The sequence below is a fragment of the Helianthus annuus genome, chromosome 14, assembly GCF_002127325.2.
Source record: "Helianthus annuus cultivar XRQ/B chromosome 14, HanXRQr2.0-SUNRISE, whole genome shotgun sequence".
NCBI classification, from domain to species: domain Eukaryota; kingdom Viridiplantae; phylum Streptophyta; class Magnoliopsida; order Asterales; family Asteraceae; genus Helianthus; species Helianthus annuus.
The window spans coordinates 13,355,866-13,379,736 of NC_035446.2; the positions used below are offsets into that span (position 1 = coordinate 13,355,866).

At 35.4% G+C, this 23,871-nt stretch overlaps 1 protein-coding gene across 3 annotated transcripts; it reads left to right on the top strand.

Moving 5' to 3' along the window:
* Window positions 1-5,139: 5,139 nt before the first annotated feature.
* LOC110908113 (WD repeat-containing protein 48) lies at window positions 5,140-21,371 on the top strand. 3 transcript variants are annotated; one of them, XM_022153017.2, is made up of 20 exons: window positions 5,140-5,444; window positions 5,624-5,744; window positions 6,841-6,950; window positions 8,158-8,316; window positions 9,064-9,129; window positions 9,219-9,308; window positions 12,827-13,123; window positions 13,230-13,327; window positions 14,062-14,097; window positions 14,263-14,383; window positions 14,460-14,696; window positions 14,769-14,864; window positions 15,325-15,390; window positions 15,860-15,898; window positions 15,991-16,125; window positions 16,802-17,148; window positions 18,059-18,152; window positions 19,089-19,247; window positions 20,182-20,320; window positions 20,976-21,371. In XM_022153017.2, the coding sequence occupies exons 3-19, from the start codon at window positions 6,852-6,854 to the stop codon at window positions 20,278-20,280; spliced, it is 2,238 nt and encodes a 745-aa protein (XP_022008709.1). In that variant the 5' UTR covers window positions 5,140-5,444; window positions 5,624-5,744; window positions 6,841-6,851; the 3' UTR covers window positions 20,281-20,320; window positions 20,976-21,371. The 3 variants fall into 3 exon arrangements, with proteins under 3 accessions (XP_022008709.1, XP_022008711.1, XP_022008710.1); XM_022153019.1 differs by having other exon boundaries at window positions 20,182-20,316; XM_022153018.2 differs by having other exon boundaries at window positions 5,145-5,386.
* Window positions 21,372-23,871: the final 2,500 nt, after the last annotated feature.

Sequence of the window (23,871 nt, forward strand, 5' to 3'; positions counted from 1 at the left end):
TGTCGAAGTATCGAACGGTAATCCGATCAGGTAGCCGGTCGATCGGGTGACAATCCGCTCGGATGGTTATCCGATCGGGTGACCTTTCGAGTGGATTGTTACTTCGTTTGAGAAGGATGTGTTTGTGTATGATGGCTTGTCTTTTGAAGTTTTCGTTGTAGCATTTTGAAAACAGAAAAGTATCTCTACCCTTCAGGTCGGTCGATCGAACGGCTGTTCGGTCGGGCGATAACCCGTTTGGTGGACATTTTAGTGAGAACAAGTTTACAACAGTTTGTCACTCAATCGGATTGCAATCTTGGTCGAGTGGCAATCCGTTCGAACTGGTAATATATTGAACATGTTGAGAATTGTTTAAGTTCCAAACGTCACACGATCGGATGGTCGCTCGATCGGACGACAATCCGATCGGGTGGTAATCCGTTTCAGCATTCAGATCCTTTGAATAATTGGAGAAATAGTTTAATTATGGAACCAAGTGCAGCCCGATCGGACGAGCGGTCGATCGGGTGGCAACCCGATCGGACGGCAATCCGTTCCGATGGTCTAATCGTTCTAACACTTGTTTCAATTTGAAATGTTGTAGCCTTGAATGAGACGTTTTGATATCTTGCTTGAACAATAGGACCCTCATCTCGTCCCAAGTGACCTGGCCGAACAGGAATCACCCTAGTCCGAACAGTTCACGGTTCGAGTCAGTTGTTCATGTTCAAACCCGAAATCAACATCTCTCCTGGATAGAATTCAGATCTGGAACTGATGCATCACTAAGAATGAGTAGAAGATCAGAACAAGCTCTGATTCCATCGGGTTCGAGTGCATTGAGTGTAAAAGAGTTGAAAGAAAGTTAGGAAAACCATCTTTCAATCCTTTTCACCATGAATATGTTCAGATCTATGCAAGATCTTTATTTATTCATGTGGAAATCGTTCAGATCTAAGTTGTTCTTGGTGGATTGAAGCCAAAACATGAAGTTCATAAGAACACCATGATGACATCATCCTAGAACACCTTAAATCTAGTGATTTCACGGTTAAAAGTTAAGATAGAAATGTAACACCCCGAAAATATAAACCCTTACCTTGAAATTTTAAAGAAATAATAAACAAGAATTTACCAACTAGGAACATAAACTAGTTAAGTTCAAGTCCTAAAATAAGTCATAATAGGACTAAAACACCAAAACTTAAGGTTTTACCAAAATGGAGGGTTCAAACTTGTCAAAACTCAAACTATGTTACTAATAGTAACAAAACAAACCAAACATCCCAAAATTGGGAGTCTGGTCGATCAAGGAACAAGCAGGGGGCGACATCCCCCATTTCCAAACCCTAACTCAAATCAAATTGAAGCCTCAAATCAGCCCTAAATCAAGTCTTGAACACGAATTAGTGATCCCCTTGTAGTGAGGATCATAAAGGTATGTAAAATCCTGATATTTTGATTCACCTTAAATTCTAGGTTAATGGTGAATAACTGAAATTAAACTTGAATATGTTATGCATGAAAGAATCTGGAAGTGATATGTTGTTTAGGGTTAAACCTAGATGATTTATTGTGAAAAAATCATTGCATGATACTTGAAGAAATTATAGTCACCATTGTAGGTGATTTATGATGTTGTAAATATAAGACAAACACTAGGATTATGAAATTTATCTAGTGAAAAGCTGAATTGTATGAGGAAAATTCAGCTATTTGAATATTTGTATGTGTACAATTTGATTAATTAAAGTGAAATAAGATGTTAAATTCTAGTCATGAAACTAGTAATGAATGTAGAAAAATCTGACCCACTAGGTGTTTGTAGAAATGCCTAAGTGAGGATCTAAATGTGAAATTTGGATAAAAACGCAGATTTGATAATGGTCCATAATGATGTGATTGTGGTCATAAAAAGAGTTCTAAACATGTTGTAAAAACTGAATTTTCTAGGCAAAGAGTCCGGTTCATCTAGCGGACAAGCCGGAGGGAATTCACGAGGAAAAGACGCGCTCTAAAGGTACGAATCTATTGCTTCGTTACATTAAGGTTAATTACCGCTCTTATGTTATGGTGAAAAGCATGGCAAATAGGATATAACATTGAGTCACGAAAGTGATTGTGCTTCTTAAACAAGTAAATGGGTTGAAACAAGTGAAAAAGCATGAAACCTTACATACCCGTAATGGAGTGTAAGTTTAACACCCAAACGGGTCAAACAAGTTTTGGTAATAAACACGAAGCATGACTCTATTATATAATGCATATATTACATGAGGTGTAAGCCGTGTAGCGAACACCAATGTCAAAATTAAAAGCCTTGTTCTTATTATAGGAGTTAAAGTTTGGATTGGATGCATGATCATAGTACGAACAACTAACTAAAAGTCTTGTAATTTAGAGTGTAAGCTAATTCCGTAGACATGCCCGCTTAAGAAATAGTTGAGTAATATTATAAGCAAAATACAAGTATGGAGAATTAGCCCAGCCGCTTAACAAATTACGCGAAGTTAAGCTGTTTCGGAGCATAAAAGAATCAGCAAAAACTGCATTTGAAACAAGGAAGTTTTGTGCAGGGCTTACCGTAAATTACGGTAGTACCGTAATTTACGGTGGCCTGCAAATCTGTTACGGTGGAATCCTACTGAATTACGGTAGGCTCCCAAATGTCCAGAAGCCACCGTAACTTACGGTATCACCGTAAGTTACGGTGGAGCCCTGTTTGAATAAAATTGTTTTATTCATTTTCTTGATCAAGTGTTCGGACCTGATTCGAATACGTAAATGTCCAAGAACGATAACACTAATGCTTGTTTAAAATGTTAGTTTTCAGGTACTCAAATGAAGGATGATGATCAAGCATAACTATCCGAACCGAACACTCTAGCAAACGCTTCCGCACATGATCTTTTGTTCTAAAAACTATGTAAACAATTGTAGTTAATATCTTGATTATGATTTCGTAAGAACTATACATGTATGTTGTGTTTAGTTTTGGGTTAAAACGATGAAAGTTTTTGTTAAGTCGTCATTTTGGCGTTAAATGCAAGGTTTTATGTTGTTAAATCTGGTAATATAAACTGGGTCTTACAAGAAAGGTGTAGGAGTGCGTGCAGATCAAGAAAGTACAAGATTTAGGTTGAAAACTTACAAGAATCGCGAGAAATCGAGAGGAAATAGACCTAAAGCGTGCTGGTCGAGTGAGAGCTGTCACATCACTGTTCAAGTGATGTGATAAGTGCTATTTATAGGTGAAGTGGGGTAGAGATGAAGAAGTGCAACGGATCAGATGGCAGTCCGATCGGGTGGCAGTCCGATCGTGTGGCAATCCGATCGGGTGGCCACTCGATCGACCAGTCACTCGATCGGTGGTCTCCGGCGTGTTGTGTTTCGATGTTTCGTTTCGTTCGTTAAGCTTTGTAAAAGTTTGGTTACACATTATCATACCCACATTCATATATTTATTATAATTAGGCACAAAAGGTCGTATAAATATCCACATTTCAAAGTCTGCGTTGCGATAATCGAGTTGCGCTTTTCGAATATGCGTTGCGACACGTCACGGCTATCGAGGTGGGTAGAATAGGTCCTCACTCAACGTCATCCTGAGTGTTAGTATGTGCGATGTGATGTGTTATAGCGATAAAGTATGCGTAATATGCGAAAATACTGCGAAATAGCGATATATGCGATATAGCTACATTATGATCCGAATCTCTGGTGCTAGGCGTAACGAGTATAACGGGTAGTAACAACGCATGAACGTTCGGGTTGTTACATCAAGCGACAAGTCATTCTATAAAAGTTTTGAGCAACTTTCAAGGAAGATGAACACATATCACTTAAAGGATACATATTATAATGAGTGGGAGATTTATTCAAGTTGCACTCTTTTTCCCTCACTAAGTTTTGTCCAATTTGGGTTTTCTTAGTGAGGTTTTTAATGAGGCAATTAAGAGAAGAAAATACGCGCTGCACTTTTTTTCCCTTAGCTGAGATTTTGTCCCACAGGGTTTTCCTGGCAAGGTTTTTAACGAGCCAGCATCTCAAAGTGTACAAAGTTGATAACCAAGGAGGAGTGTTATAAATATATTGTATTATGTGGTTATCAACTCCTTAAATAAATTAGCTTGTTCTCCAAGACTTCATCTCGTATATATATTTATTGTATTTATTTGTAAAAGACACACCTCAATTAATAATATTAATTTTTTTCTCTCTATTGTTGTCAAAATCTTTCCACCAACCAACCCACTAACTCAACACAAATAAATGAAATAACACCTCTAGTCCCTGACCACGAGTTCTTTATCACAACTAATGCATCATGTATTAACAAATATACGTTGTAGCTTTTTGATAAAAAAAACATCAATAATATTTTAGATGACACTTATCGTTTATTCTTATTTAATATTACAAAGAGTTCAACCTCCTTAAAATACTTATCCAATTTCTTAACATAAGGTTGACACGATATAGTTATAATAGTAACAACAACTTGTGATCTAGAATAAGAAAAACAATAATAATATATTATAAAAAATCTATCTTAAAAACATGTACACAAGTAGGTGTTCAAAAAAATCCGGATCCGAAACCGAATCCGAAACCGAATCTGAAATATCCGAAAATCCGTATCCGAAATATCCGAAAATCGGATAATCCGAATTTTCGGATTCGGATTCGGATATGAATTTCAAAAATTTCGGATAATCCGATTATCCGATATCCGAAAACTAATTATTTTTTTATAAATATATATATTATATGAACATTATATTTTGTTTGAAGTATTGTAAAAGTTAGTAAAAAAGTAGTAAATATTTGTATTTGTGTGAATTTATGATTGTTTTTAGTTTTAAATGTTAGAAATTTATAAAATCGAATATAAGTTTAGTTTTAATCTATACACGAAACGGATTTTTTGATTTTTTTTTTTATAAATTCGGATATCCGTTTGGATATTCGAATCCGTATCCGAAATTTCGGATATCCGAAAATCGGATATCCGAAATTTCGGATACGGATTCGGATATCAATATTCATTATCCGAAATTTTCGGATATCCGGTTTTCGGATATCCGAAAACCGGATAATCCGATCTTGAACACCCCTATACACAAGTAAATTACTAAATTTGCTGATCTGTAAAGAGGGACCGAGTCAAGGCAGACTCGACCCCATCCAACTCAGTATTCCCCTCTTCCAGTCGCACAATCAACTCAACTAACTCATACACCAATTTTCTCCTACACGAACATCAATTTTGTTTCATTCTTCATAATTCATCTCAAATCAACTTCAACTTCACTCATTTCACCTCAAAATTCACACCGTTAGATACACACAAGCATCAGTTTCATCAAATATCTTAATTCATACGGAGAAATTGAAGCTTAAAGTTGCGAAAATCAACGACTTTTGTTCGTCTTTTTTGATTAATATCCGTTCATCTGTCGGTAAAATTCGTTCAGATGATTGAATAATAATAATCGGAATTTTGACTTGAGTTTGATTAGTTGTTTTGTTGTGTGATTCTGTTACGAATATACTACACGAACATTAATTCTGTTTCACGGAGTATATTAGTTCATAATTTATGTAATTATTACCTGAAATCAGCTTAATATTCGCACAGTTTGGCGCGGTTTGATGCATATGAGCTTCAGTTTCACCAAGTATATTGATTCATACGAAGGAGTTGAAGCATAAAGTTGAGGATCAGAGGAGTTTTGGTTTTTGTATCTGTTCGGCTCGTGGTATGATTCGTTTGGTCTCTATGCTGTTATTTGGATTGAGTTTGTTTGTTTTGTGGTGTGCTTTTGTTAGGATTTAAGTAGAGGTGTTGCCTAGGGTTTTTATATGTGATAGTTAGTACAATCAGATGATATGAGTTTAAGATGTTGTTTAATTTTGCTAGTTTGTTCATGAGTTGATTGGATTGAGTAGTCTTATATACTGTGTTGATTACTTGATTTTGTTGTTAGTTTATTGCCTATTGGTGATGAAATATATTTGTTTAGGATGATTTTAATTTGTATTGATGGTTATAATCCCCAACTTATGACTTAAAAGCATCCAGAACATTAATGGATTGGATGTCTACATATGCTATTATTTGAGTTTCAGTTGATTAAATTCAACAGGGATTGAGTTGTAGTTTTGAAAACTTTCTTTCTTTGTGTTGTAGTGATTCTGTTTTGAGTTTCAATACATGTTTTGCGTAGGGATTTTTCTCTGCAATTATCAGTACTAGGATGTAACTTGAAGTTTCATTCAGTCAATAGAACGTAAAGTCTATAAGATAACAATGTTTTGATTTTTGCTAGCTGCCTAGCTCAGTTTGTGAAAATGTGAAGGTAGTGAACTACTTGAAGATGGTATACGTTTGTTTTAGTGTGATCATTTTTGGTACCGTTAATTTCAAACCGACATTTTACACACATGAAACAACATTCATATACTTTATATGTGGACCTTTAGATGAACAAAGAAGACGAGGCGTAGAATGGTGTTGTCCTTTTATCGTATATGTAGTAAACAACATTCATATACTTTTTGACTTTGACGATATAGCATTTCCTCATCTGATATTCCAAATAAGTGTCTTGAAGTGTTTGAATTTAAGTAGGAAAATTTGGTGTGGAACAATTTCTGAATAAGTATAGTTTATGTGTTAACTAATTTCTGAAGGATCTTGAAGTGTTTGAAAAGAGTTATGTGTTTATTAAATTTCAATACACCCTTGCCCTTTGATACATAAATTATTAGTATAACATCTTCATGGGCGTATATTTTGTTGCTTAAAAGGGACTAGTTTCATATGTGTACCTTAAATTTCCTAAATTGGTGTAGGGAATTCTGCAATGCACCGTGTGGGTAGCGCAGGCAATACCTCCAATTCAGTCCGACCTCGTAAGGAGAAAAGGCTGACATATCTTTTCAATGATGCTGATGATACAAAGGTTAGGGTTTATTACGTTTGCACTGTTTTTTATATGGACATGAAATTGTTGTCCCAGAATATGTCGGCATACCCTTGTGCCAGCATGCTTAAACTTCAGAAAATATTTCCATATAATATTATAATCTACAAGATAATATATTGAGCACCTACTTTTTTCCAACAGGAGCCAGTATCCTTTTTTAGTAGTTTACTACTATGGTTGTTTTAGTAATCATTGCGACCATAGTTGTTAATAGCGAATAGCGTCTGGCAACCTATACACTACGTAGCGGGCGCCGGACGCTATTTTATGTTTAGCGATATACTAGAAGAAAATTTTAGAAATATTGATATATATATATATATATATTATATCCAAATACGGTGTTTCTATACGTCACTTTGCTATGCTATTCGCTATAGCGCTCGCTATGAGCGCTATTAATAATTATGATTGCGACCCTAGATATGTTTCATACTTTAGAGCATATAAAAGCATTCATTGCTAAGCAGTTAATGCGGTAAAAAATCGGATGTCGGTCAAGGACCGATATTTGAGATATTGGTAATTGTGGTGGGATATCGGTAATTTTAATATCATGCAGAATTTATATATATAGCAATTTAACATTAACAATTCAGTATACTCTCCTATCATTAACAAATTAACCTTTTGCAACTTGCAAAACACTAACAATTGTAGCAAGTAGGAATTGATTAAGACGTATCACACTAACATTTAATAAGTAAGACTTAAAACACTAATAGCTTCAATAAGAAGAAAGACGAATGGTAGAACTAAGAAGAAAGGTACTGATATTGGGAAAATCAGTGATATATCGGTCAATATCGCCAATAATATTGGTACCGATATTCTGACCAATATTTTGCGCACCGATATCTCACCAGGGACCAATTGCCGATATTGATTGCATAGATTCATTATAATTGTTCAAATATAATAGTATTATTTCAAACCAAAACAATAACTGTGATTAGATAGCTCATAATCACATTTTGTTAATAAAAAAGAAAAATAAATATACTTGAAAGAATCATCTTATCTATCGTTGTTGGTTATCCTATTAATTTATTGGTTTTCAGTCCTTCTATCGTGTTCAATGCATCTGTCGGTCCAGTGGAATCTTCCGATCAATGAACAAATCATTAGAATAAATTCGTATTCTCAGTTGTTTTAATCATAATTTGAGCCCTTTGGTTTGCAGCATTGTGCAGGTGTGAACTGTTTATCTGTCTTAAAGCCATCAGAGCCAGATAATTGTAGTTACCTCTTCACTGGGAGTCGTGATGGCACGTTGAAAAGATGGGCACTGGGTGAAGAGGGTGCCACCTGTTCAACTACTTTTGAGTCTCATGTTGACTGGGTATTATAATTTCTATATATATATATATATTATTGTTGTTGTTGTTAGGCCTGTAAACGAACTGAACCTTCATGAACTGTTCGGCAGGAAGTTTGTTTATGTTCTCTTTTATTAAGATAAACGAACGAACACGAACAAACTTTTTTGTTCATTTAACTAAACGAACGGACATGAACACACGTTTTGTTCATTCATGTATGTTTGTTTATATATGTTCATTTATGTTTGTTGAAAATTTAATAAATACATAAGCAGTTATATTTCTATCAATATAAACATTAAATGGGATTTCTAACTACTTATATAAAAATAATGATTAGTAATTGGGCTTCCTAGTAATAAAAATGGGCTTTTAAGTTGACCTTATCGTAACTAATCACCAATTTACATAAGTAAAACTACTTTAAGTCCGTTTACGCTTGGTCAATTATGTTTATATGTGTTAGTTATGTTTAAATTATGTTCGTATAAGTTTGTTTGTTTATGATCGTTTACGTTCATGAACTGTTTGTATAGGTTTTAAACGAACGAACATAAACGAACACGGACATGTTTATATTCTTAATGAACGAACATGAACAAAAAAATGTGTTCAATTATGTGTTCGTGTTCGGTTAAACTAAAGTTAACGTTGTTATTAGTTCTATTATTATAATTATTATAACATCACTTATGTTCAATTAACAGTACTTCAATTTGATAAATGGTAGTTTACTATTTCATTAAGGAATAAGTTGGGTTGTACAGGTCAATGATGCAGTCCTTGTAGGAGGCAATACCCTTGTATCCTGCTCCTCAGATACTACTGTCAAGGTTTCTCTTCATGTGTAATTAATTTGCTTAAAAAAGTCATGCATTAACTTTTGCGTCATTCTCACTAAAACTATTCTGGATTGTATCAGACTTGGGATTGTTTTTCAGATGGAACTTGCACAAGGACTTTCCGTCAGCACACAGATTATGTTACCTGTCTTGCTGCTGCAGAAAATAATGTAACTTCCTCCAAGAAAATACGCATTTTCCTCTTATTCTCATTATAATACACCATAGACCTATGATCACAGTTTGTAGGGGGGGGGGGGGGGTAATATGGGTGTTTCTCGAGTTCATATAAATTTTGTTCAGGATGATAGGTTGAGTTGATACTAAGACAGCTTCATTTTATCCATTTAGTTTTTAAAAGATAGTTTTGTAAGATTATGAAAGACCGGATTGAGTCATTGATTCAATAGGTGATCACAGTATATAGAGATGGTAGGAAACCCTAGATACCTATATGGGCCTGTGCCTCAAACCTAATATAATAATAATATACGGTCCAATAAGTTTGTGTCAGTTATGGCTACAAATATTATTCTGATAGTCATCTTAATATTTGAAAATAGGGACAATTGTATATTTTCCCTTAAAAAACTTCTTAATTGCGTATTTACCCAACTTAAAATTAAAATTGCATATATCCCCTTACTTAACTAATAACATTGCAAATTTACCCATTTTGATTTATTTTATTCAAAACAAATTATATAATGACTATTTTACCCGTATTTTTACTAAAACTTTTAAAACTTACATGTTTATCCATTTTTACTAGTTTTTGTGGCTTTTCCACAATTTGTTTTACATTTCGCTAGATTTTAAAGTTATATAATTAACCAGTAAATAGAATTGTGAAAAAGCCACAAAAACTAGTAAAAATGGATAAATATTTAAATTTTTAAGGTTTTAGTAAAAATAAGGGTAAAATAGTCATTGTATAATTTATATTTAATAAAATAAATCAAAATGGGTAAATTTGCAATTTCATTAGTTAAGGAAGGGGATATATGCAATTTTAATTTTAAGTTGGGTAAATATGCAATTAAGAAGTTTTTTAAGGGGAAATATGCAAGTATTTAGGAGGTTCAGTTAAGGATGGCAATTCGTGTCCGGTTGGTATTACACAAACACGACTGTCGAAAAACTCAGTCCTAACCCGAAGGTTCTTAACCATGTAACTTAGACACTATGTAGTTAATATCCCGATATATCAGTGACCAGGTTTAAAAAGGCTAAAACGGGTATCGAGGCGTTTTCCCTTAGCCTCACGAGGCGTAAGCCTCGAGGCAGGTCGAGGCGTAAGCCTCGAAATATTATTAAAAAAAAGTTAAAAAAATATAGATATCTCTCATAAAAATCACAAATTAACATAAAACAAACATCATAAATAGAAAATAGTTCAACAAACAAGGTTTAACATAAAACAAACACCATAAAATAGTTCAACAAACAAGGTTTAACACTAAACAAGGCTTCAGGCTTCAGCAACAAAATTAAAAAACAAGGCTTCAGGTTTTTCAGCAAGTCAAATGTTCAAGAACCATAACTCCATAAGCGAGTCAGATTTCTTTACAACTCAAGTTAGAAGAGCAGAGGTAAATGATCGGATATTGCAAAACAGTGAATTAGCAAAACAGGTAAATGGTTCTACTATCGTTGTAGCTTATATAGCAATTCAATCAAGATCAAAAATTAAGCTTGGAGACTTTCATGCTAGTTCAGCAACAAAACATAACAAAAAAAACTAAGAAAAACCTAATTAAAACAACAAAGGAGCTTTCTTATAACCTAATTGACTGTTGTTCTTCGATTAGGGTTTTCTTATAACCTACGATATGTTTTTTTAAGTTAACTATTGGACTCGTAATGTTTTTTTAAGTTAACTGTTGGACTTGACCACCAATTAGGCCCAATAAAAACTATCTGGGCCGAAAAAAATAGTCCAGAAAACAAAAAACTGATCAATTTGCACAAGTCTGGTGAGGCTTAAGCCTCACCGCCTCGCCTCAACGCCTCAGACCGCCTCAGACCGCCCTCGTATGGTTGAGGCTTAGGTTTCAGTTCCCCCCTGTGAGGCTAAGCCTTAGTTGCGATTTTTCAGCGCCTCACCTGAGGCGTACGCCTCGAGGCGCGCCTCTAATCGCCTTTTTAAACCTTGATCAGTGATATATCGGTTATCGGTCCCCTGCCGAGATAGTGGTACAAAATATTGGTCAGAATATCGGTACTGATAATATCAGCGATATTGTCCGATATTTGACGGATATAGGACCGATATTTGATCGATAAATTACTGATTTTCCCGATATCAATACCATTCTTCTTATTTCTACCGTTCATTTTTCTTCTTATTGTTGCTATTAGTTGTTTAAGTCTTAATTGTTTGTTGTTACTGTTAAATGTTAGTGTTTTAAGTCTTAGTCAGTTCTTACTTGTTACAATTGTTAGTGTTAAATTGCTATATATATAAATTTAGCATGATATTAAAATTAGCGATATCCCACCGCGATAACCGATATCTCAAATATCAGTCCTTGACCGATATCCGATATTTTACCGCATTGACTACTTAGCTTAGACATGACCTGCAACCCGTTTATCTAAACACATCAAACGGGCTGAGGGATTAAGTAGGTTTTATAATGGGATGGTTAGGTCAAAGAGTTGGCATGTTGAGTTTGTAATTGCTTTTTTTTAAATGGGTTGGTGAGTTGACATGCGTATTTGAAACCTGACTTGAGTGCGTCCCGTTCCGTTTATTAAACAAGTTAGATGGGTTGACTCGTTTACATTCCGAACCCGTTTATTTTTTTTGTTGGATTCGTGTCTTTTATCATGTTGTGTCAGGAATTGCTGCCCCTATATTTAATGCCATTAAAAGTAGAATTTAGGCGACTTTAACCCGTTCCACTTTAAGCTAACTTTTTATATATTTAAATGACAGATCTATACTATATAATAAAAGAAACTCTTTTTGGGACACTTGTCATCATATTAGGCCATGTATCTTATAGATAATTATTATTTAATTTAATCTCTTCTAATTAATTATAGATAACTCTCCTATTAAATATTATGTAGTTTAATCTCTTATAGATAATTATTATTTAGTTTAATTTTAATTTAATCTCTTCTAGAAAAAAATTCATAATTATTTATTAACAAAACATATTTTTTTAATAAAATATCTAACCATAAATTTTAAAATTCGTTTGATGAAAAGGGAACACACTCAAATATCTTATTTATTTATTATGGGGATTTTAGTTATTGTCTATTAGTTTATTTTAAGAAATTTATACATAGTTAGGTTCAATATTTGTTTTGTCATATTATTATTATTATTAAATTAAATATATAACTTGATTGTTCATACTTAGGTCCTTAATTTGTTTGTCATATTATTATAACTAAATATATAACTTGATTGTTATTACTAACCACCTATAGTATATAATATAATATATTTATTTTTGTATCATTTTCAACAATTACATGTTTCTTTGATGAATTTTATAATAGTAACATACATCATCTTTATATTAACCCATTTATGTCAATTTGGTATATAAACGTCTCCATCTTTGGTTTGCATTTACAAGAAATATTTATTATATAGTTTAGATTGTTCAACCCGTGTAACACACGGGGAACTAACCTAGTTCAGCTACTAATCTTTTTTGGTATTTAGAGCAATATTGTTGCTTCTGGTGGGCTGGGTGGTGAGGTATTCATTTGGGATCTTGAAGCAGCCGTTGCTCCATTCACAAAGACCAGTGAGGTTGCTGTTGGTGATTCTTCAAACGGAATTAATGGTTCAGGACCCGTTACAAGCCTACGTTCAATCAGCTCAAGCAACAGTATTACATCACACACAAATCAGCCTCAAGGATATGTTCCGATTTCTGCTAAAGGTCACAAAGAGTCTGTTTATGCATTAGCAATGAACGATAGTGGAACTCTTTTGGTGTCTGGTGGAACAGAGAAGGTATATTTATTATTTGTTTTGCTGGTTTTTACTCATTTTTGTCATCTAACTTAACGTATCGATCATTAGTATACTAGCATCTATGTGGGTTTTTAATTTCTTGCAGGCTGTACGTGTCTGGGACTCAAGAACTGGTGCAAAGATAATGAAGCTTCGAGGGCATACGGATAATATTAGGGCTCTGCTACTCGACTCTACCAGGAGGTTTGTTTTCTTGTTTATATCGAGCAACCTGAAATGAAGATAATTTCGAAACACTGGATCAAAGCTAGCTGTACATATGTCAACACATGTCGATTGGGTGTTAGCAATAATAGTTGCTCTAATTATTGGGTTTTAACTCAAATTGTAATGTATTCTTATCTTAGTATTCTGAATAGAAAGTCGGGAATCTATAACATTTAGGGATTAAATGCAACCTCATGGAGGATCTAATCATAGTTGTTAATAGCGGCTATAGCTCACTATGTAGCGATGCACCCATATGGCGTTATAGGGTGTTCAGCGACAAATAGCGATGTTTCTGTAATTTTTTTTTGATAAATATAAATAGCAATGCCCGTTAGTTTTTTTTTTTTTTAATTCCACGATTGAAAAACGAAGCGTATTTAGATGATTAGTTATAGCGTGTTTTAGCTATTTTTGATAAAATATACATGTAAAATATTTCTTAAATTCCTACTACTTTATCGCTAAACATGAAATGGTGGGCGCTATTTCGTTGTTACCGCTACTTAGCATATAGGTAGCTTGTCGCTATTTACCGCTATTCGCTATTAATAACCATGGAGCTATTCTAGTTAAAGTGCTTTCATGTTCTTAAACCTTAGTTTGCATCTTGGTTTAAAACCTTTTTTCTTTAAAGATTACTCAAATAGCTTTATATGTTTTGGATTTTTAACTATTTGGTTAATGATATTACATTATCATTATTGCAGGTTCTGCCTGTCAGGTTCCTCTGATTCTATGATCAGGTAGGCATCTTTATTGGTAATTTGTGTGGCAGTTATGATTGTGGCACCATATTATCCACTAACAGGAGACTATAGTACAAGTATACAACAAGACAAGAAAAGTTTTTCATGTTTTTTTTTTTCTTTTTTTTATATGGATATGATGATTATATATATTTGTGGTAGATTGTGGGATCTTGGGCAGCAGCGGTGCGTGCACTCTTATGCTGTTCACACTGATTCTGTTTGGGCTCTTGCTAGCACTTCGACATTTAGTCACGTGTATAGTGGTGGAAGAGATCTTTCTGTGAGTTTGTCACTATGGGGGTGTTTGGATGTGCATTTTGAAATTGTTGTGATCATTTATCTGTTTCTATTTGTAGTTGTACCTGACAGATCTTTCTACAAGAGAGAGCGTATTGCTTTGCACCGAGGAACATCCTATTCAGCAGTTAGCATTACATGATGATGGTATATGGGTTGCAACAACAGATTCTTCTGTGCACAGGTGGCATTCTGAAGGCCTAAATCCTGAAAAAGTGTTTCAAAGAGGTGGTTCCTTTCTTGCCGGAAATTTGTCTTTTTCAAGGGCTAGGGCTTCTTTAGAAGGATCGACTCCTGTGAGTCATCTTTTCCCTTGTTACAAAATAGTTTTTTAAATATCTACAAATAATGATGTACTTGATGAATAGGTTCCGGTGTATCGAGAAGCCACCTCTAGTATTAATGGAATTCCAGGGATAGTACAACATGAAATATTGAACAATAAGAGGCATGTCTTGACCAAGGTAATATTACTTTTGGCCTTCTTCTTACAGAGTAAGGTACACGGATGATCCCTGTGGTTTATCAAAATTTTGGATTTGGTCCTTAGCTTTCCAAAAGTACACAGATGGTCCCTGTGGTTTGCACTTTATAACGCATTAAGTCCTCAACTTTTTCCAAAAGTACATGGATGGTCCCTGTGGATTGCACTTTGTAACGCATTTAGTCCCTAACTTGGACATGCTAAAACCTTTAGTATAATTGGTTGGGGATTAAATGCGTTACAAGGTGCAAACCACATGGGGATCATCCGTGTACTTTTGGAAAGCCAGGGATCAAATCCAAAATTTTGGTAAACTATAGGGGCCATCCGCGTACTTTACTCTAAAAGTTAATAACAGTTTTACAAGCGTATTTTGTCTCCTGTTTTGTGTTGAAGAATATGGTTCACAGCACTGATGGTGTGAAGTGTTTGTTTGATAGGATAATGCTGGTTCTGTAAAACTTTGGGAGATCACTAGAGGTGCTGTGATTCAGGACTATGGACAGGTTACTCACATGCTATTTTGGATCTACTCTATATTGGCATCTAGATTTATAGGTAGTTGAGGACTTGAGGTGGAAATACTGTTTACCCCTAAATGGGTGTCCATTTCACATTTTAGGCTTGAGCTCGTTTAAGCTCGGTTTAGTTCAAGCTTTTAGCAAGCTGATCTCGAGTGGCTTATGAGCGGCTCGGCTCGTTTACACCCCTATATAGCATTTGTGACCAATATAATATATATTATTGGTTTAATATAATCCAAGAAAAAAGGATGAAAGACGTGTTTGTGCGTCAACCCAACTTCATTATCTCGTTATGACTTGAAATTAAAAAAAAACAGGTCCTTTTACCACCTCTAATATGTAGCAGTGGCAACTATTACTTAAAATAGATTATTTGTTTGCAGGTATCTTAGATTGTCATTTAACATACCCTTCACATGTTATGCTCATGAATTGAATTTTTATGTTGTAGGTTTCATTTGAAAAGAAGAAGGAAGAACTGTTTGAGATGGTAACTAATATCTATCAGTAGATCAATATGCGAACAATATATATTATATAAATATTCATTAATTCTCTTATAACCATATCTTTGTTTTCCAGGTCAGCATTCCTTCATGGTTCACTGCCGATACCAGGCTAGGGAGCTTGTCTATTCATTTGGACACCCCACAGTGCTTTTCTGCAGAAATGTATTCTGCTGACCTCAGCATCACTGAAAAAGCTGAGGATGACAAGGTGCACATACCTTCATAATACTTGAAACGAAAGTTTAGATGTAATTATAATAATAATAATTATTATTAAAGAGCAAGTTGGGTTACCGTAGCGTCCGTCACATCGAAGTAACTTTTATTTTTTGATTTTTGTCTTTTTTTACTTTGAACCCTTAACTTTCAGTTTTTACATTTACACCCTCTTTAACTTTCTAAATTTTTTATGAAATGTCATTTTGACCCCCCTCGAGTTTTAAGTGCTTATTTGTATATATGTACCTGTCGGTATAAATTCAAGTTGGTTTACGTTTTGACGTAAATTTTGTCGGGTCAAATATAATACAATCTCATTGGACATTATATATTCGAGTTACTTTACGTTTCGGCGCCGTTGGAACGTGGTACCATCCTTTAATTAAAAAAACACTATTTTCTTATGTTTCAACGTAATTTTTGTAGGAAATAAGTTGGGTCAAACATAAAACGTTTTCGTGTTTATATATATGTGCGTTTTCAGTTGGTCTCTGTTTTGACGTAAGTTTTGGTTGGAAACGTCAAACGAGTCGGGTTAAATACAATACGTTTTCATTATTAGACAATATTAAGTCGTGTTACTTAACGTTTCGATGCCGTCGCAATGCGCGGGAGACATTTACTAGTTAACTTAATAATAGAATTATATTTTTTGTTCTTTGCAGATCAATCTGGCTCGAGAAACCCTCAAAGGACTGTTGGTTCATTGGTTGGCTAAGAAGAAACATAAATTTGGGTCTCAAACTTCAGCCAATGGAGAAGTGGCATCTGGCAGGAGTATCACGGTTTCGAGAGGTGAGGTAGATGGCAACGGTGAAAATGATTCCAAGGTGTATCCACCATTTGCATTCTCAACTGTTTCACCTCCATCAATTATTACCGAGGGGTCACAAAGTGGGCCATGGAGGAAGAAAATTACCGACCTTGATGGAACAGAGGACGAGAAGGAGTTCCCGTGGTGGGTTTTAGATTGTATTTTGCATAATCGGCTCCCCCCGAGGGAACATACCAAGTAATTTCTTTATTCTTACTGTCTTCAAATGTTCTCATTTTTATATGCTTTTGTGGCGTACAAGTTACATCTAGAGATGGCCTTTTACCCATTTATATGATAACGGGTCGATTCGGGTTGTATATTACTGTAACTGGTCAATGGGTACAATGCGGGAAATGTAGCTATCAGGAAAGGAGGTCAAATGGGTCGAAAATTAAATGCTTAAGATTTTAGGTGCATAAATAGATAACTAACTTCGGTGCATTATTCTTATTTTAGATTTTAGGTAACAATCTTTTCATATGGGAAAAAAAAAATACTAAACTAAAATCCTCAATACAAACTGTAGATGATAAACATTAGGAAAAGCCATGTTTCTTTTTTGGGTGTTCTGAAGCTGAATTGACGATGATGGGATGATTAGATACCAGTAATCTGTTGTAAAGGTTAAAAATTACTTTATATCAAACATTTCAAATGTTTGGGGATTTTTATACGAGAAAATAAGTGGTCTCAACTCTCAAAATAGAATTTCGATACTCGATAATTGGTTACCTTTTTATGCAGTTTTTCCTTTCCTTAATAATATAATAATTGCAATGATGTTAGCATATTAGTCATTTATTAAATTAAACAATTAACAGAAGAAAAGCGCTGGCTGATCATTCCAACCCGACCAATTTTGACACGAACTTACAGATGGCCTCCTTTTGTCCCGAATCTGTTTTGACCCATTTCTTGCGCTGCCTGTTATGTCACCTTATCTGTGCCGATTTTATTAGGCAAAATACAAGAGCATACAGTGAATGACTTATGAAACACCTATAAAGCTCACAGTTCCTTTCTTTCTTTCACATGCAAACATGATTCTAGACATTTGAGTAGTTGTTTTACTTACCAGTTATCATTGGAATATTTTCATTTTCAGATGCAGCTTCTATTTACATCCATGTGAAGGTTCAGCTGCACAGATCTTGACACAAGGGAAGCTGAGTGCACCTCGTATTTTAAGAATACACAAGGTATTGTATTGTAAGAATCACCTCAATTTTTGTTATTACGATTCTGTATAATACTTAATACCCTTAAAGCCCATCAAACATCTTTTAATTATCATCATTGTAGACTATTAATAGATCTTAAGTTGTTTAGACTACAAACAAATGGTGATGCATTAATCTTGACTACAAACATACTCCTATTGCAATAATATTCTGAATCTTTGAATAAAGGCAAATTGGAAAATAATAATCCCATCTTTCTGAAATTGGCCGATAATAATCCCAAGTCACTTATTAGCCAATAATAATCCGACATCGTCCATTTTTTTTATAAAATAGTCCGCCGTTAAAATAGCTTAACGGAGTTAAGTGTTTTTCCGAAGTACAAACCGATGTTTTAGGGATTTTGATCAGATCGAGGATACGAGTCGATTGATGTAAAACTTACCTCAAAATACTGCCCCCAATGCACGAAAACGGTGCTTCAATTCGGGTGTTTAACTTCCAATTAACAAAATTTAAGCCATTTCGAACACAATTTCGAGGTAAGTTTTACATCAATCGACTTGTATCCTCGTTCTGATCAAAAGCCCTAAAACATCGGGTTGTAATTCGGAAAAACACTTAACTCCGTTAAGCTTATTTTAACGGCAGACTATTCTACAAAAAAATGGACGAGGTCGGATTATTATTGGCTAATAACTGACTTGGGATTATTATCGGCCAATTTCAGAAAGATGGGATTATTATTTTCCAATTTGCCTTGAATAAAAGTGGTTAGGAGGGTGTGTGCATTTAAACCCCTTTTACTTGTAAACCCGTTTGACAACAAAAAGAAGATGCCAATAGGGCATTTACTAGCGTTCCTAGTATTTACCTTTTTTAATGTAAGACGAAGCAGAGCAGTGGTTCTCATATTAATAATATAATATTTTTTTTTTGAATTTGTTTGTACAGGTTGTTAACTACGTAGTGGAGAAGATGGTCCTAGACAAGCCATTAGATAGCTTGAGTAATGATGGAGCTTTTGGTCCTGGGTCGGTTGATGGATCTTTTAGATCCGGATTTAAGCCTTGGAAGCTGAAGCCTTCTATAGAGATCTTGTGCAATAATCAGGCAATTTTCTAACTTAATTCACAATCATGTTGCTTTTTACCACTATTGCTTCACTTACGTCAATAATCTTGAATCTATATTTTCAAACACTGGAAATTCAGGATTGAATTTAGCTGTGAATAGTAGGGTGTTAGTAAACAATCGAGACTGACTAAACCGTCCAAACCGAAGGAGATTGGCCGGTTTGAGGTTTTTATTGTTTGGTTCACGGTTTTAAACCGGGTTTAGTGGTTTGGTTCATGGTTTGGAACCGGCGGTTTACCTTTATTTATTTTATATTCGTTTTCGGAACATGTATAATATTTATTATCATTTTTTAAAATTTTAATGCAAACTAATGATTTTGATTTATTAAAAAAACGGTTCAAACCACCAAACTGAACCGTTTTGGACCGGTTGGCTGGATTAGGTAACCGCTCAAACAGAGTAATTTTTTCATACCGGTCAGGTACACCGAAAACTCTTTTTGTACATGAACTTCAAATTCTATATAGATAGTGTAATTATATTACTATAGCGGTGATGTAAATCTTAGAATGAAATGTTTTTAAAGGCTTTGTACACAGAAAAATACACTTTGGGCGAATCATGACCCATTTAACCCTTCTAATTTTAAGCTATCTTAAAAGCCCCTTTTACTTGTTTCACCTATGAGAGAGAATATATAGTCTGAATCAACTCATTTATAAGTTAAACGAGTAAAAAATGCCTACCGTAGCATCATTGCAGTGTAAACACTTTGCTAGTTTATTTACACTTTCATTCCAGAATTGCCAGAAGCAACTCATTGACATCTGTTTTGCATCAAAAACATTATCTGCCTGTAGTTAATCTTGATCAAACACCTTACGCAAATAGTTTTATTTAACATAGGAAACTACTATAAACTACTATAACATATTGCTAGTTCTCATACTAGTGTCTTGTTATACAGGTCTTATCACCCGACATGAGTTTAGCAACTGTCCGAACATATATATGGAAAAAGCCCGAGGACCTCGTTCTCAACTACAGGATTGTGTCGACAAGATGAGTTTGTTCTACCCGTGAATGCAACTACTTCGGCTAGGCTCGTAAATTTTTATAACCTTTCCTCTTATTAATTTCTGGTATTTTTTTTATGTCGTGAATGCAAAATATACCAAATACGATCATACGAGTTACTATTTATTATTATTTTAAATAAAGCAACTTAGAAAGTGGTGAATGCTTGGCGTGATAGTTAAACACTTCGATGTTTCCTCTTTAGCTACTTCTTTTTTGAAACAAAAAACATTAACCCGTTATCAATGGAATATGATTTCAAACCCGCCTTATTATGTTGACATTTAAAACTTTTATGGCTCCTTTAAAATCTAGTTACAAATTGAGCTATGTTTTATTGGTAAGGGGAAGGTAAAATAAAATAAAAAAATAGCTTAGAAGGAACGGGTTAAACGGGTCAGGCAAAGTGTATTCTTAATGAAGAAAAACTTCTCTAGTCATTCACTACAAAACTTGATTATATTAAAGTTTAGGTAATCATATTTAATACTGGTTGATTTTACAGAATAAATTAATTTCGAACAGAGTGTTCCAGGACAACTCAACCTCACTCAATTTCATCCAATATACAACCTGCTCGTTTTGCTACCTCTACTTTATTTTCATTCTTATTTTGTTTCTGTTTACCGAGCATTGATTAACCGTATCATTTGCTTAAATGTGTTCTACTTGTTTCTTTTGTAGGCCGGGTGTAAGCAATCACGAGTGACTTTTCAGCTTTCAAAATGTGTGCGGAGTCGTTATCTTTCAACACGCGTGGTAGTCATATTGTATCACGTCCATGTAAATCTATAATCGGTATGGAATAATGGTATTCTGACTATTTCACCAGAGAGATGTTGACTTCGGAGAAAGAAGTCAAAATAGAAGAAAACCATAAATCTCTTGTAGGAACACTTTTCTGGTTGCTGTGTTAATTTATGAGAAACCATAAATTTTAGTATGACCAAGGCAATCAGGTGCTTGAATATACAATTGTCACCAAACCAATTATTTACTTATTTATTTCAAAGGCAGTGTATGTAATATAAATAATTTTGCATCCCTCTAAACCAGATAAGGTGATCGTTTTTCTTACCATCACCATGGAGCTCATTTTCTTTTGACGATGATGATTTAGGTTTGATTTTTTTTTTTTCAAACTAATTACCACAGTAAAAGATACCGGTGAATTGTTATATCAGTTATGTTTGTACTATTGTATGGTTTTTTTTTTTTTTTTTTTTTTTTTTTTTTTGCCTAGGAACACCTGTAAATCTTGTTCATTTTATGTGTGTTAAAAGCTAAAAATCAAGTTCTAGGGGGGGGGGGGGGGGGGGGGAGGGGGGGGCTCACAAAATAGTGGTGGCGGTTCAAAAACGAACCGAACGCCCTTTGGAGAAGATTGATTGATGCCCTTCATTTGTCCAATCGATCATGGCCCATTCTTCACGCAAGAATTGGACCTCTATTGGCAAATTGGAAAACCACTTAGCGAACTCTAATGTGAATCTAGCTAGCTTAATTAAAGGAGAGGTTGGGTTGGGTTGGGTTGGGGGACGATCGTTTTTGGGTCGATGCATGGGTCACTCGGGAACTTTTTAAAGTCGTGTTCCCTAACATATTCAAGCTAGAGAAAATGGAGGTGGTAAAGGGATCTTTCAACTAGGAAGAAAGTTTGGAACTTGATTGTTTGAGATTGTTACAGCAGGTTACTTTGCCTCAACATTGCCGGTGGTTTTGGACGAAAGATAGTGGTATCTTCAATGAAAAAGGTGCTCTTTGATGCAAAACAAGTCAATATTTTTGTTTGGAAAGCGGTAACGGACCCGTGTTCCGACGTTAGCGGGTTTGAGCAAAAGAAACATAAACATAAACATGGGTTCGGTGGCTTGTAGGTTGTGTGGAGACTGATGAAACGGCCGATTACTTATTTACCTCATGATTACTGGCATTTAGTTAGCGAATGGGGTTTTAAAAAGTTGTTTTGGGTTGCAAATAGTCCTTAAAAAAAGAGAAAGGAAGGGGGAACATACAAACACTCCTCACAAATGCCCACACATAAGAACAAAATCCAAAAAAAAGGTAAACACTAAAGACATAGCATAATAAGCGGCAACCGTCAACGAGATCCCAGAAGGCCCCAACATAAAGGCCTTCAACCTATGCAAAAACAAGTATCAGTGTAGCAAGTAAGTATCAAGTTACAATCATATCGAAATATTGTTTAAAAGAACATCAAGGAGATTCATCTCCTGAGGGTGAGTCACCAGAGACAGGATCGGTAGAGTTGAACAAGGACTTGAGTTTATCGAGGGATATCAACAATTTTGACAAGAAGAGCAGGGGTTTGACCACTGAACTCCTCATCCAGTTTGGTCAGCTGCTTCTTGGCCGTGGAATTATAGTGAGGGGTTTCCTTCCTCTTCATACCTTGGGAGGAGAAGGAGTACCCATCTTTTAACCAACCTAATAGCCCACATCCCGGTAGGCCTGATAAATCCTCTCCAAGGAGCCTTTGAACTCCGGGGACTGAGAAAAAGCAGAAATAAAACACCAAAATCCCTGAGACAATAACTAATGGCGCTCTGCGGCCAATTTTTGATTGTCCTCCTGAACGATCTCTAGCTCAACATACAAAGTATCGGCGTCTAAACCCAACACTGAAGCAGCCGCCTTGTAATGCTTGATGTCCTCAACCAACCGTTCCCGCTCTGCCATCCATCCAGCCTTCTCTTTCCTCTTCAACAGAGCCCCAACATTCTAAACAAGAAAAACCATAAGAAGGTACACATAAAGGGGGGGGGGGCATACCTCCTTCTCCAAAAGCTTTCGTTCAGCACTCACCACCCGACACTGAAGTTCAGCGGCAATGGTCTTAGAAGCCTTCGACTCACTCACCAACCCCCCATTCTCATCCCTCAATGATAGGACCCGCTGCAACATACTTGCACTCCTGAAAAAGCCCTCACAAACGGACATACTTTATTGATCGTCAAAGATCTCCGGGTCCAAGGCAAAGTTCATAAACCTGTGTGTGGGTGGGGGGGGGGGCATGGGACATAAAGTCCCAGGAAGTCTCAGGAGTATTGACAACGGTTGAAGGAGTTATCTTCCAACGGGGAATGTAGGGGGGAAGGCTCACAACAACCAAAAGGGTCCGAGCTTGAAAACAAGCAGGAAGCTAAAACCTACTCTTGCCAGTGGCCTGGGTGGGAGAAGTAGGAACTACGGGCTCGATGGGTGCTGCACTTGTCTCTGGACCCTTCCCTTTGGCCTGTGATGGAGCAGGAGCTGTCAGATTGTAATAGGAGCTTTAGAACTCCCCTGCAACGTAAAAAAGGGAGGGGGAGAAAGAGAGTAAGAAACCCCGAATTTCATAAAAATTAAAAGAAGATACTATAACCAACTTACAGGAAGAGGCCCAAAAGCAAGACTTGAAGACGGCCGAAGGATATTCAAATGTTTGGACAAGGAGCCTTTAGTGTTAACTGGAGGGGCATCAGACATTGTTTGAGAAACCGGCTGGGACTTTTTGCTGCTGGCACTCCGCAGCCATGAACGGATGTTGCATCAGGTTTACGCTTTCGAGACAATCGTG